At 45.2% G+C, this 17,378-nt stretch overlaps 1 protein-coding gene across 2 annotated transcripts in view; it reads right to left on the bottom strand.

Moving 5' to 3' along the window:
• The window catches only part of ASB18 (ankyrin repeat and SOCS box containing 18), a gene marked incomplete at its 5' end in the record, with an annotated part of 51,163 nt that overhangs the window by 11,717 nt on the left and 22,068 nt on the right, over positions 1 to 17,378 (bottom strand). For both annotated transcript variants that reach the window (XM_082262398.1, XM_082262399.1), the window contains 2 exons: positions 7,310 to 7,808; positions 14,318 to 14,585. In XM_082262398.1, coding sequence (XP_082118524.1) covers positions 7,310 to 7,808; positions 14,318 to 14,585 — 767 coding nt within the window. The remainder of the gene's footprint in view (positions 1 to 7,309; positions 7,809 to 14,317; positions 14,586 to 17,378) is intronic.

The raw sequence follows: 17,378 nt of genomic DNA, 5'->3' as shown, positions 1-17,378 counted from the left end.
CCCTGGTTTTCCCTGCCCGCCCCCTCCCCCCAAGTTCTCCCTGTCCCCCCAGTGCTCTCCACCCCCCTGATTTTCCCTGCTTGCCCCCCAAGTACTCCCTGTCCCCCCCCAGTGCTCTCCACCCCCCTGATTTTCCCTGCCCACCCCCCCAAGTGCTCCCTTCCCCCCCCCCCCAGTGCTCTCCACCCCCATGGTTTTCCCTGCTCGCCCCCCAAGTGCTCCCTGTCCCCCCCAGTGCTCTCCACCCCCTGCACCTTCCAACCCCCAGTGCTCTCTGCTTCGTCTGTGCTCTCCGGCCCCCCTAGTGCTCTTCTATCTTCTATCATGTCCTCAGTCTCTGACCATCTCCTGTATCATGTCTGCAGTCTCTGACCATCTCCTGTATCATGTCTGCAGTCTCTGACCATCTCCTGTATCATGTCTGCAGTCTCTGACCATCTCCTGTATCATGTCTGCAGTCTCTGACCATCTCCTGTATTATGTCTGCAGTCTCTGACCATCTCCTGTATCATGTCTGCAGTCTCTGGCAGTCTTCTGTATCATGTCTGCAGTCTCTGGCAGTCTTCTGTATCATGTCCTCAGTCTCTGACTATCCCCTGTATCACGTCTGCAGTCTCTGACCATCTACTGTATCATGTCCTCAGTCTCTGAGCATCTACTGTATCATGTCTGCAGTCTCTGACCATCTACTGTATCATGTCTGCAGTCTCTGACCATCTCCTGTATCATGTCCTCAGTCTCTGACCATCTCCTGTATCATGTCTTCAGTCTCTGACCATCTCCTGTATCATGCCCTTAGTCTCTGACCATCTCCTGTATCATGTCTGCAGTCTCTGAATATCTCCTTTAGCAAGTCTCCAATCTATTACTCAAACTTAAAGGGGCACTGTGATGGGGGGCTGTGAAATTTATGCAAAAAATATATTCTTGAACACATTACAATTTTTTTGTGGGTGTTTTTACATTTTAAAGTTGGGGGGGGGGGTGCCAGATATAGGATCCGCCCCGGGTGCCAAATGCTCTAGGTACGCCACTGAATATGTGTTTTAGCTTTGGGGTGCACACAGTGGCGTACCAATGGGGGGGGCGGCCCGCCCCGGGTGTCCTGCCCGGTGTGTTCAGACAGATCCCGCAGTGTGAAGGCAGCTGCCATGGCAGCTCCTTCAGTGCTGCTAGCGGGGGCGGAGCCACGGCGGTAATAGGGGGCGGAGCCGCGGCGGGAAGAAGGGGAGTGCCCATTGCAAAAGTGTGTGCTGGATAGGAGGGGGATGGGGCTACTGCATATAGAGGAATTCATCTTTCTCTATTCTTCCTGCAGGAAGAATAGGGAAAGATCAATTCATCTATATGCAGCTGCCCCATCCCCCTCCTATACAACTTCTTTTGCTGGCCCCCCAAAGTTCTTAACCTCCTCCAGTGCTCCTAATCCCCCCCCTCAGTGCTTTTAGCCCCCCCAGTGCACTAGACCCCCCTGTTCTTTAGCCCCCCCATGCTCTTCAGCTCCCCACAGTGCTTTACCCCTCCCCCCAAGTGCTCCCTGTCCCCCCTTGTGTTCTCCACCCCCTGGTTTTCCCTGCCCGCCCCCCAAGTGCTCCCTGTCCCCTCCCAGTGCTCTCCACTCCCCTGGTTTTCCTTGCCCGCCCCCCAAGTGCTCCCTGTCCCCCCCAGTGCTTCCCCCCTGATTTTCCCTGCCCGCCCCCCTAGTGCTCCCTGTCCCCCCCCAGTGCTCTCCACCCCCCTGGTTTTCCCTGCCCGCCCCCCAAGTGCTCCCTGTCCCCCCCAGTGCTCTCCACCCCCTGATTTTCCCTGCTCGCCCCCCAAGTGCTCCCTGCCCCCCCAGTGCTCTCCACCCCCCTGGTTTTCCCTGCCCGCCCCCCAAGTGCTCCCTGTCCCCCCCCCCCAGTGCTCTCCACCCCCCTGATTTTCCCTGCTCGCCCCCCAAGTGCTCCCTGTCCCCCCCAGTGCTTCCCCCCTGATTTTCCCTGCCCGCCCCCCTAGTGCTCCCTGTCCCCCCCCAGTGCTCTCCACCCCCCTGGTTTTCCCTGCCCGCCCCCCAAGTGCTCCCTGTCCCCCCCCCAGTGCTCTCCACCCCCCTGATTTTCCCTGCTCGCCCCCCAAGTGCTCCCTGCCCCCCCAGTGCTCTCCACCCCCCTGGTTTTCCCTGCTCGCCCCCCAAGTGCTCCCTGTCCCCCCCAGTGCTCTCCACCCCCCTGATTTTCCCTGCCCACCCCCCCAAGTGCTCCCTGTCCCCCCCAGTGCTCTCCACCCCCCTGGTTTTCCCTGCTCGCCCCCCAAGTGCTCCCTGTCCCCCCCAGTGCACTCCACCCCCTGCACCTTCCAACCCCCCTACAATGCTTTCCAAACCCCCTCTTAATTCTCTCCAGTCCCCCCCCACCGTGCCCTTCAGCTCCTCCAGTGCTCTCTGCTTCATCTGTGCTCTCCGGCCCCCCTAGTGCTCTTCTATCATGTCCTCAGTCTCTGAGCATCTCCTGTATCAGGTCTGTAGTCTCTGACCATCTACTGTATCATGTCCTCAGTCTCTGACCATCTCCTGTATCATGTCTGCAGTCTCTGACCATCTCCTGTGTCATGTCCTCAGTCTCTGACCATCTCCTGTATCATGTCCACAGTCTCTGACCATCTCCTGTATCATGTCCGCAGTCTCTGACTATCTCCTGTATCATGTCTGCAGTCTCTGACCATCTCCTGTATCATGTCTGCAGTCTCTGACCATCTCCTGTATCATGTCTGTAGTCTCTGACCATCTACTGTATCATGTCTTCAGTCTCTGATCATCTACTGTATCATGTCCTCAGTCTCTGACCATCTCCTGTATCATGTCTGCAGTCTCTGAGCATCTCCTGTATCATGTCTGCAGTCTCTGGCCATCTTCTGTATCACGTCTGCAGTCTCTGGCCATCTCCTGTATCACGTCTGCAGTCTCTGACCATCTACTGTATCATGTCCTCAGTCTCTGACCATCTACTGTATCATGTCTGCAGTCTCTGAGCATCTCCTGTATCCTGTCTACAGTCTCTGACCATCTACTGTATCCTGTCTGCAGTCTCTGACCATCTACTGTATCATGTCTGCAGTCTCTGACCATCTCCTGTATCACGTCTGCAGTCTCTGACCATCTTCTGTATCATGACTGTAGTCTCTGACCATCTCCTGTATCATGTCTGCAGTCTCTGACCATCTCCTGTATCATGTCTGCAGTCTCTGACCATCTCCTGTATCATGTCTGCAGTCTCTGACCATCTCCTGTATCATGTCCTCAGTCTCTAACCATCTCCTGTATCATGTCCACAGTCTCTGACCATCTCCTGTATCATGTCCGCAGTCTCTGACCATCTCCTGTATCATGTCTGCAGTCTCTGACCATCTTCTGTATCATGTCTGTAGTCTCTAACCATCTACTGCATCATGTCTTCAGTCTCTGATCATCTACTGTATCATGTCCTCAATCTCTGACCATCTCCTGTATCATGTCTGCAGTCTCTGAGCATCTCCTGTATCATGTCTGCAGTCTCTGGCCATCTTCTGTATCACGTCTGCAGTCTCTGGCCATCTCCTGTATCACGTCTGCAGTCTCTGACCATCTACTGTATCATGTCCTCAGTCTCTGACCATCTACTGTATCATGTCTGCAGTCTCTGAGCCTCTCCTGTATCCTGTCTGCAGTCTCTGACCATCTACTGTATCATGTCTGCAGTCTCTAACCATCTCCTGTATCACATCTGCAGTCTCTGACCATCTCCTGTATCATGACTGTAGTCTCTGACCATCTCCTGTATCATGTCTGCAGTCTCTGACCATCTCCTGTATCATGTCTGTAGTCTCTGACCATCTCCTGTATCATGTCTGTAGTCTCTGAATATCTCCTTTAGCAAGTCTTCAATCTCTTACTCAAACTTAAACACATTGCTAATATTAGCTATCTATCTATGCTGAAGGTAGGACTGTGCAGGGGAGGCAGAGAGTGCAAAAGGGGGAACTGTGATTAGAGAGACGGAGGGCAGACTGCAAGGGGCACTGTGATGGGGGGCTGTGAAATTTGTGCAAAAAATATTCTTGAAAACATTACATTTTTTGTGGGTGTTTTTACATTTTAAAGTCGGGGGGGGGGGGGGGGCAGATATAGGATCCGCCCCGGGTGCCAAATGCTCTAGGTACGCCACTGGGTGCACACCCTAATACAATAGGCTGTGCACACATATGTGTCAGCCTTGTTCTGAAAGATAGCAAACAAAGAGGTGAACATATTTCTGTATAGAACACTTTGGAGTTGATATACTATAGCCAAATAGACTGTGCACTTTGCAAGTGGTCTTGCTCTAGAGCTTTGTAAATGACCGGAAACTTTGCTGACGTCCATCATGCAGTCATGTGTAGAACCCTGCTGTTAGATATATGTAGTAAGCGAAGCAGGGGCTGATTCCTGAGGGCTGTTCAGTGCCTCCCAGGCTGCTGTTCTGCTGCTTACCCCAGTCTTCTGGAGTGCTCTGGAAATATGGTGGGAGAGAGAGCAGAATAGGCAGTCTGAATATTTATGGGTCTCCGGCCAATACCTGGAGAGGTGTGTCCAGTAGGTGGATGAAAAGCATATACAGTATCTCACAAAAGTGAGTACACCCCTCACCTTTTTGTAAAGGTTTTATTATATCTTTTCATGTGACAACACTGAAGAAATGACACTTTGCTACAATGTAAAGTAGTGAGTGTACAGCTTGTATAACAGTGTAAATTTGCTGTCCCCTCAAAATAACTCAACACACAGCCATTAATGTCTAAACTACTGGCAACAAAAGTGAGTACACCCTTAAGTAAAAAAGTCCAAATTGGGCCCACTTAGCCATTTTCCCTCCCTGGTTGTCATGTGACTCGTTCATGTTACAAGGTCATTAACCACTTGCCGACCGCCCCACGCAGATATACCGCGGCAGGGCGGCTCGGCTGCACAAAGTCACGTAGATCTACGTGATCGATGTGATTTTGTGCAAGCAGTCTTGTGATTAGACACAGCGGGAGGTGGCCCACAGGAGGAGCGGCGGCGATCGCCGCCAGCCTCCCGCGATCATCAGAGAAACTGACAGAAGACCCACCTGCTTATGTAAACAAAGCAGGCAAGTCTTCTGTCACACAGACAGAGAGAGATCAAGAGTTTCAGCTAAGCTGAAACCCCGATCTCTCTGTGCCTGCCACAGAGCCCTTCCCCCCCACAGTCAGTAAGCCCTGCCAGTGTCATTTATACAGTAACAGTGCATATTATTTAGCACTGATTACTGTATTAATGTCACTGGTCCCCACAAAGTGTCAAAAATGTCAGTTAAGGGTCCAATCTGTCCGCTGCAATGTCGCAGTCCCGCTAAAAATCATCGCCATTACTAATAAAAAATAAAAAGTCCAAAAATCTATCCCGTAGTTTGTAAACACTATAATTTTTGCGCAAACCAATTAAAATATGCTTTTTGGGATTTTTTTTACCAAAAATATGTAGCAGAATACAAATTGGCCTAAACTGATGAATGGGCTGAAATTGCACTGCACCTGGACTGCATGTGAATCGCACAGAAACGCACAGTGTGTTCCATGTGTTCCTGTGTGATTCATGATGTAAACCAGTCCTGAAGCCCAGTGCTGAAAAATGGTCCACCACCTGGCTCTACTAACTTGCTTGGTGGGGGGGAACTAGTGTGGGCACCTGGGGCGATTGCCCCACATCTCTAGCAGGGTGCCCAGATGCCATGATTGTTCCCTGTGTAGGAGCCAGCATCTCTTTGATTTGGGGGTGGGGGAGAGTGTGTAAGATGATACTGTATGTGCTAGGGGTGCTTTGGGAAGAGAAAGGACTTGTGAAGGGTCAGTGGGGGTGGTCTAATTTCATATCCAACCCACCTTCTAGCACAAGTCCTCTCTCTTTCCAAAACGCCCCATAGCACTAACAGTATCCTCTAACCCACCCTCCGTCACCCTCAAATCATCGCAAGTGTCCTCTATTGAACATTAACTACAGACCTCAGATCAGCACAGCAGATCATGCACAGCGGCGTCCCTCTCCTCCTCCTGCCTGTAGACATCAGAGCCACGGAAGACATCAGAGAAGAGGAGGAGATGGCTGTGGCTTCAGTCCACTCTGGCAGCTGGCATCTCTCCCTAAGCTGAAATCGCAGTGCATGGGACACCAAACACCCCGCACAAGCTAAGGGGTGGGTGTGCCCACATAAGCTCGCCCCTGCCGGGCAAGTCACTGGAGCTAAGTGCCGGAACACTTGGCTCTGTATTAGCAGAATTTAGCCTGGATTCACTGACAAGGTCCCGGCCCCTGTTCAAGTTCCTGTTCAATAAAAACTCTAAAAAGAAACTTTTAGACTTATTCTTGAGTCAGTGAAAAAAATTCAGTGTGTCTGGCTGTGCATGGTGTGACTGGAGGAAATAGGCCCAATACCGGTGGCTCCTGCGGGGGAAGCGCTACACATGTTCAAGCGAATATATTGGGGTTTTGTTTCCTTGCATGTATTCTTTGAAAAGTAAAGCTTCAACTAATTTACTAAGCTCTGGAGCAATTGCATTCGCAAAGTGCACAGTCCATTTGTCTTTAGTAATTCAACCATAGCTCCCAACTGTCCCAGATTTCAAGGATTTGGAGCAATGTCCCTCTGTCCCTCTTTCCCCCTCATTTGTCCCTCATTTTGGTCTGATCTATATAGTTGTATATAAAATGCATTTATCTTTCAAAAAGTGTTTCCCAATGCTAAAACTTTTGTCCAAATTATAAATTGCTGCAGTTGTAAATTTTTCAAAAGTCAATATAAATGAATAGTAGTGGTAAAAAAACAAAAGCCCTCTCTTTTTTGGGGTAATTCTCATTTAAGGGGGCGTGGCAGGGGGCATGTCCGATGCCTACAATCTCTTGCTAGTAGATGTCCCTCATTCCCATCCCAAAAAGTTTGGAGGTGTGATTCAACCCCTTTATAATTAGGCCCAATTGTCTAAACCAGCCTTTCCCAACATTTTCAACACAGAGGAACCCTTGAAATAAATTTCTGGTCTCGGGGAACTCCTGCTAAATATTAAAAATCTACAACTCATGACACATTCGTGTGACAGTCAATGGGAAGAATGCTCCTTTCTCTTGTCATCATTGGGAAGAATTACCCCCTTACAGATCGCTAAAAGGAACAATGGTGTCATTGGGAACTTATCGGAGAGGCAGAAATTGCCCATTGCTCAAGGAACCCCTAGCAACCTCAGGAGGAACCCTAGTTGAGAAAACCTGGTCTAAACAATTACATTTTATTTTTATTACCTTCCCAAAAGCTTCTGGATAGACACATCTGGCACCATGATTGAGTAGGGCGCATACAGTAAGATGAGGCCTCTTCTGTCTGTAGATCTCTGCATTCTGCAGGACACAACTAAGTGGTTGGACACCATTATAATCTGCAGCATTCACATCCACACCGGCAGCTAGCAGTAACTCTACCAGGCGGTTTTCTGATTTTCGGCATGCATGGTGTAAGGGTCTCCTTTCCTGCTGGTCTTGAACCTCTGGGTCTGCACCTTTCTTTAATAGAAGTCGGCAGATATCAAGACGGCTCTCCTCCTCACCACCTTTCCCCGTGCATGCTGCAATCAAGGGAGTCTCACCCTCGCTATTTCTGAAATTGATAAGTGCTCCACGATGTAGATACAGATCAACATGATCCAAAAGCCCAAGTCTTGCTGCAATGTGCAGTGCGGAATCTTGTGTTGTGTCTGTGGTTTCATTCACAAGGGCTCCATGCTGCAAGAGTAATTCTGCACACCTAGAGTAAAAATGTAGAAAATTACACTTCAACATTTGTCTCTAAATCTAGACAGTACTATACACTATATTATCAAAAGTATTGGGACACCTGCTTTACACGGACATGAACTTTATTGGCATCCCAGTCTTAGTCCATAGGGTTCAATATTGAATTAGCCCACCCTTTGCAGCTATACCAAACTTCAACTCTTCTGGGAAGGCTTTTCCCATGTTTTAGGAATGTGTCTTTGGGAATGTTTGCCTATTCTTCCATAAACGAATGACAAGAATTTTTTAACAGAAAGCTGTCACTTTAATGATATATTGCTCACACATACAATGGGTATATGTAGAACATCCTTCTGCTACTTCACCCATGTATGGGGATACCACATATATGAGACTTTTTGGCAGCCTAGCCACGTCCAGGCCCCTTAAATCCAGTTACCACCTTCAGATTCCGCTAGTGTGTGGTAGCAACGGAAGCAGTCTTTGAGGCTGAGACCAGGTTGGCCAGGACAGGAGGGACAGAAAAAGTGGGTGTCTCTCTCTGTGTCTGCTACAAACACAACATCTTTTTTGTAGTGACTTTTGGGTCAGGGTACCAGGAATGGCATCTGGAAAATGCCTCTCATGCAGCCGGCTCACTGCATCTAGATTGGGAATTTGGACCACAACACCTTCTGGATACAAAAGGCCATGATGATCTCTTTCTGAACATTAAATATACAGACACTTTCTTGTACCAGCATTTGGCTTTGCAAGAAACTAAGTACAACTTCATCATCTGGTCGTTGAATTCCCCCCCTTCCATGTTAAGGTTGTAGTCATGGACACAGAGGGGCTTTTCAACAACACTAGACGCCATTGTAATTTGGACTGTTGTATGTGCATGAACGAAAGAGAGGACAAAAACATCCCGTTTGTCCTTCCAATTCACTGTGAACAATTCATTATTTCTAAAGCAGGCTTTCATCCCCTTTCTAAATCCAGTATTTACAAGCTGTTGGGGGAAGCCCCAGCAAATAGATCGTACGGTGTAAAAAGTGGCACACTTGTAAAAATTATCCCCATACGAGTGAAGAACAACCATCTCTGCAGCACTCCACCAGTCAGGCCTGTATGGTAGAGTGGCCAGACGGAAGCCACTCCTTGGTAAAAGGCACATGACAGCCCGCCCCAGAGTTTGCCAAAAGGCAACAACAAGAGAAGGGCGCACCGACCTTGTGCATTACCACAAAAAAGTTTATTAAAATCCAAATAGGTAGCATACATTATACTTACAAACCTAAGATGCATACATGCATGTAGGAAATAGGAACTAGGGATGAGCTTTGAGTTTGACTTTTGTTCGACTCGAACATTGGCTGTTTGCTCGTTCGTCGAATGATGAACAAATGGGCTTTTTTGTGGGAACTTTGAGTTCCTGCATTATCATGGACTCTCTGACTTCCAATAAATAAATCGCTGGATGGTGGGGGGAATTGAACTCATAGCTCTTATCATTGAAAGCCTGGTATTCCACCACCTATGCCACCAAGCCTACTTAAGCTGAATACACTCTCCCTAACTTTTATCTCATCCACTGTGCGTAGGGTGAGATAGGAGTTAGTTAGGCAGGGAAAGTGTATTAAACCTAACTGTACTTGACAGTGGCATAGCTGGTAGAATACCAGACCTGCAATTGTGTTGGTTGTGAGATTAAATCCCTTATAAGTGGAATTTTATAATTGACCACTTTAAGACTGCTCACGTTGCTGCTGCTGCAGCAAGGTGGCAGCCCTGTGTCCAGCGACATAGACCTACGCCGCTGGATTCCTCCCTTGTCTGTTTAGGCACAGCGGGAGTCAGGCAGGAGAAGGAGAGACAGCGATCACCGTCTCTCTTCCCCGATCGTCGGATAAAGAGTGAGGAAATCCGCCCGCTTGTGTAAACAAAGTGGACGGATCTTCTTTGTGACAGACAGGGATAGATCACAGGTTTCAGCATAGCTGAACCTGCGATCTGTGTCTGTGTCACAAAACCCCCTCCCCCCACACACTTCAGTAAGCATGAGGCACATATTTAACCCCTTGAGCACCAACAGTGTTAACCCCTTCCCTGCCAGTTTCATTATTACAGTAACGGTGCATATTTTTAGCACTGATTACTGTAGTAATGTCACTGGTCCCCCCAAAAGTGTCAAAAATGTCAGTTAGGGGTCCGATCTGTCCGCAGCAATGTCACAGTCCCGCAAAATATAGCAGATCACCGCCATTACTAGTAAAAAAAAAAAAGAAAAATCTTTCCCGTAGTTAGTAACTTTTGTGCAAACCAATCAAAATACGCTTATTGTGATTTTTTTTTTACCAAAAATATGTAGCAGAAATCAAATTGGCCTAAAATGTTAAAAAAAATTTTTGGGGAATGTTATATATCAGAATTTGAAAAATATTGTTTTTTTTTTTCAAAATTGTCGCTCTTTTTTTCAAAAATTTAAAATCGCACAGGTGATCAAATACCACCAAAAGAAAGGTCTATTTGTGGGGGGAAAAAGGACATAAATTTAATTTGGGTACACCGTCACGCGACCATGCAATTGTCCGTTAAATAATGCTGTGCAGAATCGCAAAATATGGCCTGGTCAGGAAGGGGGTAAAATCTTCCAGTCTTAAAGTGGTTAAAAATACGCTCATTAAGAATATTTTTGTCAGACACGTACAGTGCTTTGTGAAAGTATTCGGCCCCCTTGAACTTTTCAACCTTTTGCCACATTTCAGGCTTCAAACATAAAGATATAAAACTGTAATTTTTTGTGAAGAATCAACAACAAGTGGGACACAATCATGAAGTGGAACGACATTTATTGGATATTTCAAACTTTTTTAACAAATAAAAAACTGAAAAATTGGGCGTGCAAAATTATTCAGCCCCCTTAAGTGAATACTTTGTAGCGCCACCTTTTGCTGCGATTACAACTGTAAGTCGCTTGGGGTATGTCTCTATCAGTTTTGCACATCGAGAGACTGAAATTTTTGCCCATTCCTCCTTGCAAAACAGCTCAAGCTCAGTTAGGTTGGATGGAGAGCATTTGTGAACAGCAGTTTTCAGTTCTTTCCACAGATTCTCGATTGGATTCAGGTCTGGACTTTGACTTGGCCATTATAACACCTGGATATGTTTATTTGTGAACCATTCCATTGTAGATTTTGCTTTATGTTTTGGATCATTGTCTTGTTGGAAGACAAATCTCCATCCCAGTCTCAGGTCTTTTGCAGACTCCATCAGGTTTTCTTCCAGAATGGTCCTGTATTTGGCTCCATCCATCTTCTCATCAATTTTAACCATCTTCCCTGTCCCTGCTGAAGAAAAGCAGGCGCAAACCATGATGCTGCCACCACCATGTTTGACAGTGGGGATGGTGTGTTAAGGGTGATGATGAGCTGTTTTGCTTTTACGCTAAACATAACGTTTTGCATTGTTGCCAAAAAGTTTGATTTTGGTTTCATCTGACCAGAGCACCTTCTTCCACATGTTTGGTGTGTCTCCCAGGTGGCTTGTGGCAAACTTTAAACAACACTTTTTATGGATATCTTTAAGAAATGGCTTTCTTCTTGCCACTCTTCCGTAAAGGCCAGATTTGTGCAGTATACGACTGATTGTTGTCCTGTGGACAGAGTCTCCCACCTCAGCTGTAGATCTGTGCAGTTCATCCAGAGTGATCATGGGCCTCTTGGTTGCATCTCTGATCAGTCTCCTTGTATGAGCTGAAAGTTTAGAGGGACGGCCAGGTCTTCGTAGATTTGCAGTGGTCTGATACTCCTTCCATTTCAATATTATCGCTTGCACAGTGCTCCTTGGGATGTTTAAAGCTTGGGAAATCTTTTTGTATCCAAATCTGGCTTTAAACTTCTCCACAACAGTATCTCGGACCTGCCTGGTGTGTTCCTTGTTCTTCATGATGCTCTTTGCGCTTTAAACGGACTTCTGAGACTATCACAGTGCAGGTGCATTTATACGGAGACTTGATTACACACAGGTGGATTCTATTTATCATCATTAGTCATTTAGGTCAACATTGGATCATTCAGAGATCCTCACTGAACTTCTGGAGAGAGTTTGCTGCACTGAAAGTAAAGGGGCTGAATAAATTTGCACACCCAATTTTTCAGTTTTTTATTTGTTAACAAAGTTTGAAATATCCAATACATTTCGTTCCACTTCATGATTGTGTCCCACTTGTTGATTCTTCACAAAAAATTACAGTTTTATATCTTTATGTTTGAAGCCTGAAATGTGGCAAAAGGTCGCAAAGTTCAAGGGAGCCGAATACTTTCGCAAGGCACTGTAGCTAAATACATTTTGGCTTAAATATATGACAAAAATTGAATATATTGGATATTTTTTAACTGTCAAAGTAGAAAATGTCAATTTTTTGCAAAATTTTTGCTCTTTTTTTATTAATACCGCAAAAAATAAAAAGCGCAGAGGTGCTCAAATACCACCAAAAGAAAGCTCTGTTTGTGGTAAAAAAGACATAAATTTTGTTTGGGTACAGCATTGCATGACCGTGCAATTGTCAGTTAACCACTTACCGCAAACTGACGTAGATCTACGTCGGCAGACTTTGCGGGGGTATAGCGGGGTGATGCCTCTAGCTAGAGGCATCATCCCGGTACCGTGGTTTGAAGCCGACGGTCGGCTTTCCGTCGGTAATGACCGATGCGGCTCGGGAGCCGCTAGATCGTTACCCGGGTGAGCGGGAGGGGACGTCCCCCCCCTCCCGCCGCCTTCCGTGGCTTTGCTCAGGGCTCCCGTCCCACCGGGAGCCCCGAGCACCCAGCCGGCACGTCCGCCGGCTGGATGGAGTCCCGATGAATGCCGGAAATGGCATAGATCGGGTCTCCGATGATGTAACCCGGAGGCGGCGTCCATGACGTCACTTCCGGGTTACTGTGCTGCAAAAGGCAGCAGATTTGAAAAACGGCTGTATGCAAAAATGCAGTTTTCGGCGTTTTGCATACAGGGAAGTGTAGTGGAGGGGTCTAGGGTCTTTTAGACCCTCGATCCCTCCATAAAGTGTACCTGTCACGACATATTGGTGTCACAAGGGATGTTTACATTGCTTGTGACAGCAATAAAAGTGATCAGATTTTTTTTTTTTTTTAAAAAGCTGTAATAAAGTTAAAAAAAAGAAAAAATAAATAGGAAAAAGAAAAAAAAAATTTAGCCGTCCCCGTCACCGTTAGCTCGCACACAAAAAAAAACCGTATACGCAAGTCGAGCCGCGAATGAAATCGCTGTTCAAACCACACATGTGAGGTATCGCCGCGATCGCCAGAGCGTGGGCAATAATTAAAAAAAAAGAGCTACACTCTAACTCTAAACTGGTAACCGTTAAATAAATTTAAAACGTTGCAGATTGAGATCTCTATTGACCGTAGTTTGTCGTCATCCCACGGGGGGGCGCAATTTTAAACCGTAACATGTTGGGTATCTATTTACTCGGCGTGACATCATCTTTCACAATATACAAAAAAAATGGGCTAACTTTACTGTTTAGTATTTTATAAATGCAGTGAAATGCGATTTTTCAAATTTTTTCCAAAAAAATGGCGTTTTAAAGACCGCTGCACAAATACCGCGTGACAAAAAATTTTGCAATGACCGACATTTTATTCTCCAGAGTCTTTGCTAAAAAAATATATATAATGTTTGGGGGTTCTAAGTAGTTTTCTAGGAAAAAATACTGGTTTTAACTTAAACGTAAACAAAAAGTGTCCGAAATAGGGCTGGGGCTTAAGTGGTTAAAATCACGCAGTGCCAAGTTGAAAAAAGTGGTCTCGTCATTAAGCAGGAAGATCCTCCGGTCTTAAAGTGGTTAATAATACATTGCTAGCAGGGAGAGAGATTTTTGCTTTTTAGTTTGTTGAGATCAAAGTTATTTATATATATATATATATATATAGGCACTTCAGTTTATATCAGTTTATGTCATATTGCTGAAAAAAAGGCGTGGGGTCCCCCCCCAGTCCATATCAGGCCCCTCAGCATCCCCCCCTCCCTCCTGGGCCAGTGACTTTATCAGTGCCTGAAGGGATGTTATTCTGAGCATTCCGACATAAGAAATGGGCCCATATGAGCTGGCCAGCAAAGAGAGAGGGTATATTACAGTCTGCTGAACTGTTTTTGCCGTGTAATTCTCCTTATTTAGATTGCCTCACTATGAAGTGTAGGAGGGGTTGTGATTTATGCCAGTTTGTTTTTGCCATATATTTCTTGCTACTTTTCACCAATTTACAATATATTTCTTGCTATTGTTTACCTATTTGCAGTGTTATTACTTTTGTTCATATTTTATGACTTTTGTGACTGGGGTGCTGCAAATACCTTTGCAATAAATACTCCCCATTCAGTCAGGTGTGTCAGAGTGATTTGTGCTATTTGTGGAGTTGTGGGCACAGGAACATAGAACCCGAGAAACAGCATCTAGATGTAGATTGGATTGACAAGGCAAATCAAAGCAATGCAATCTCCTTTTCATCTTACCTTAAAGAGCTGTTTATCTGGCATAGATGTAGAGGTGTCTGTCCATCATCACTGTGTTTGTTGGGGTTGGCACCATGCTCAAGCAGTAGTTGTACACAGTCACCATGCCCTCCAGCGCAAGCTTCATGAAGAGGAGAGCGCCCTCCAGGGGCAGCATTGGGATCTGCACGCCTGTGCAAAAGGTAACGTACGCACTCTGCATAACCACGGGAGCAAGTGATACACAAGGGGGATGTTAGTTCTTGGGTATATTCCAGGGTCCACAACCCTATGACACAATGAAACAATTGAAGAATATAGAATGAACATAGAATGATATAAACTTGGCAAAATACAAGCATCTACATAATATATGGGATGTTCAATGTTAATGTACTGAACATTTTTGATATGTCCTGTCTGCTATGGAATTGAAGGTAATGGGATGTGAGTAATTACTAATTTAAGAAACTCAGCTTTACTTAAATGACTGAAATGCAAACCAATTTTAAATTATTACTGTTAACGCCATTAATTGGCTTGCACACAATTTATGCTATGTATCGGTATACACATAAAAATAACCCATAACAACCAATCTGATTAAATATTTTAACAGTTTAGAGTAGACAGGAAAATAAATATAATTGCTGCTGATAGGTTGCTAGAGTCTGATTCCTTTCTATCTTTAAATAACCTAGATTTTTATACAAATACATTAGATGCTTAATATTTTTTTCAATAGGTTGACAAGGGAGAACAAAATGAGATCAAACGTTCTTTCTGGATCATATGTGTAGGATGCATTATTCCACAGTAAATCTAAAGTATCAGTGTAAACAAACAAATATAGTTCAAATATGTTTAAATCAAAAAACAATGTAGATGGCAATAGGTGAATGAACGCACTCCTTGATATAATCATAAACAGTCCATTCAAAACTTCCTCATGCATAATGATCTCATGACGTTAGACTCTACCCTATGCGTGTTGTCACAACTGATGAAATCTGGAAACGCGTAGGGTGGAGCCTCACATTGTGACATCATCACGCACAAGGATTTTTTACACATTCATATAACACGGTGAAACCATTATTTATCTCTACCTTTGTAATTTTGGTGCCTTAATGGTTATCTGTTATCCTTCCTATTAAATGCCTAGGGTGAGGTGTAACAGAGTGGTAGAGATATTGGTAGTGATGTCCCCTCTATTGACAGGAATTCTTCTGTTGGGGTGCCCTGTAAACATACTTTGAATGGGATTTGCAAAGCTAGTACTCCCCACACAACTTCTATACTGATGAACAAGTTAAGAGTATATTCTTTGTTGGGTAAAGTAGGAAAGTGCGCTGATTGGATTGTGGAAAGCTGCAACCTTAGAACCAGTGTGTGGTGAAATGAATAAGGAATGTGTGTATCAGGTGCGCTAACCAATCAAATGCGTGAAATATTGGAACAAAAGTGTGTGAAATGTGTGAAACGTGCACTGGTTGGGAAGGGGTCTGGAATAAATCCAAGCGAATAACCCTATAGTGTGTTTACTAAAGTGAAATAAATGAATGTTCTGCCTGTTGCTATAACAAGCTAAATAATTGATGAGATAGTATTTAAACACAAGTGATGGAGTGCAACCACAAACGTGTAGCAAATTGGGTTGTAACAATAAAAAACAAAATCGTGACAGAAACAGTCCCAAATAACACACAAATTAAATAGATAAGAAGTCCAAGTAAAAAGTGATAAAAGCAGCTGAACTGGAATGTGGAAGCCGGGTGAACTATGTTCAATATCCCACCACCTCTAGGGCCAAGCTTCTTACCAGAAAGATGAATGATAAGGGCATATATGTATAAAGATCCACCCCAAAGATCACAAGCCAAAGAAGAGGAAAAGGAGTTAGTCCACCCCTGCCTCCCACTCAGGAGGGGTGGAGAGAGGTGAGGCTCTTACCAAAAATATGTGTATGGAGAGCTGTAAAACAGACGAATACTCCTTTCCTTTTCAGGACGTGATGATGGATCAATCCCTGGTGGGTAGTCACTGCTCTTGTCCTCAAAATAAATGGGGAAAGAAGAGGGACCGCCGATAGTGTATTATCTTTAAACCGTTTATTGATAAAGGTAAGATTGCACTTACATAGGGTCAAGAAGATACAGGCTTTGGGTCACCCCCACGGGATTTCTGAAAACAGCGGTCGCCTGCAGTGCGGACCGCCGTATTACGTAGTGAGTGATGATGCGACGCCTCCTCTCTGACGCGTTTCCTCCCGATTGGGCATCGACTGATCATCAATTATTTAGCTTGTTATAGCAACAGGCAGAACATTCATTTATTTCACTTTAGTGAACACTATATAGGGTTATTCGCTTGGATTTATTCCAGACCCCTTCCCAACCAGTGCACGTTTCACACATTTCACACATTTTTGTTCCAATATTTCACGCATTTGATTGGTTAGCGCACCTGATACACACATTCCTTAAGAGTACATTCTTTGCAAGACCAACATTATATTTGGAACCTGTGTATGGACATTGGGATCATTATCTTGTTCTTGATAATTTCTTCCAAGTTGGATAGATCACCTGCTGTTTTTTAGCACCATTGTATACAAGTGAGCTATTTCTTCTTTATAAATGTTATCTATCTATTGTGATGATTAGTGTCAAAGGACACAGTCCACTAACCAGACGTAAGGTTATGGGCTTTCTGCCCATGTTTTTTTAACAGAAAAGTGTTCCTTACAGCAGGATTCCCACTCATGGGTCTCCATCCAGCATTCAAAGCCTCCTGGCCATATTGCAGGCCTCCGGGGGTTATGCTAGCTCTCAGCCTAACAGAATGCAGTCTGTCAGTCCAGAACACAATGATGTTCACACACAGTCCTTGCAACAACTATCTCCAGGCATTAGCCTGTTTAGTAGAGACAGGTAGACATTCATTGTCATGTACCTGATAGGAGACTGAATTGACGAGAACAGCCTCTCTTATGTCTCCCGTCCTAGCCCCACTGAGGATGAGAACCCCTAAATTGTTCAGGAATGAAAATATGTTCTCTGTGAAAATAGAGTTCATCGCT

Source organism: Pelophylax lessonae (genome assembly GCF_965119305.1).
Source record: "Pelophylax lessonae genome assembly, chromosome: 6".
NCBI lineage: Eukaryota > Metazoa > Chordata > Amphibia > Anura > Ranidae > Pelophylax > Pelophylax lessonae.
Note: the sequence above shows the minus strand (reverse complement) of the source record. Positions and strands in the feature narration are given on the sequence as shown.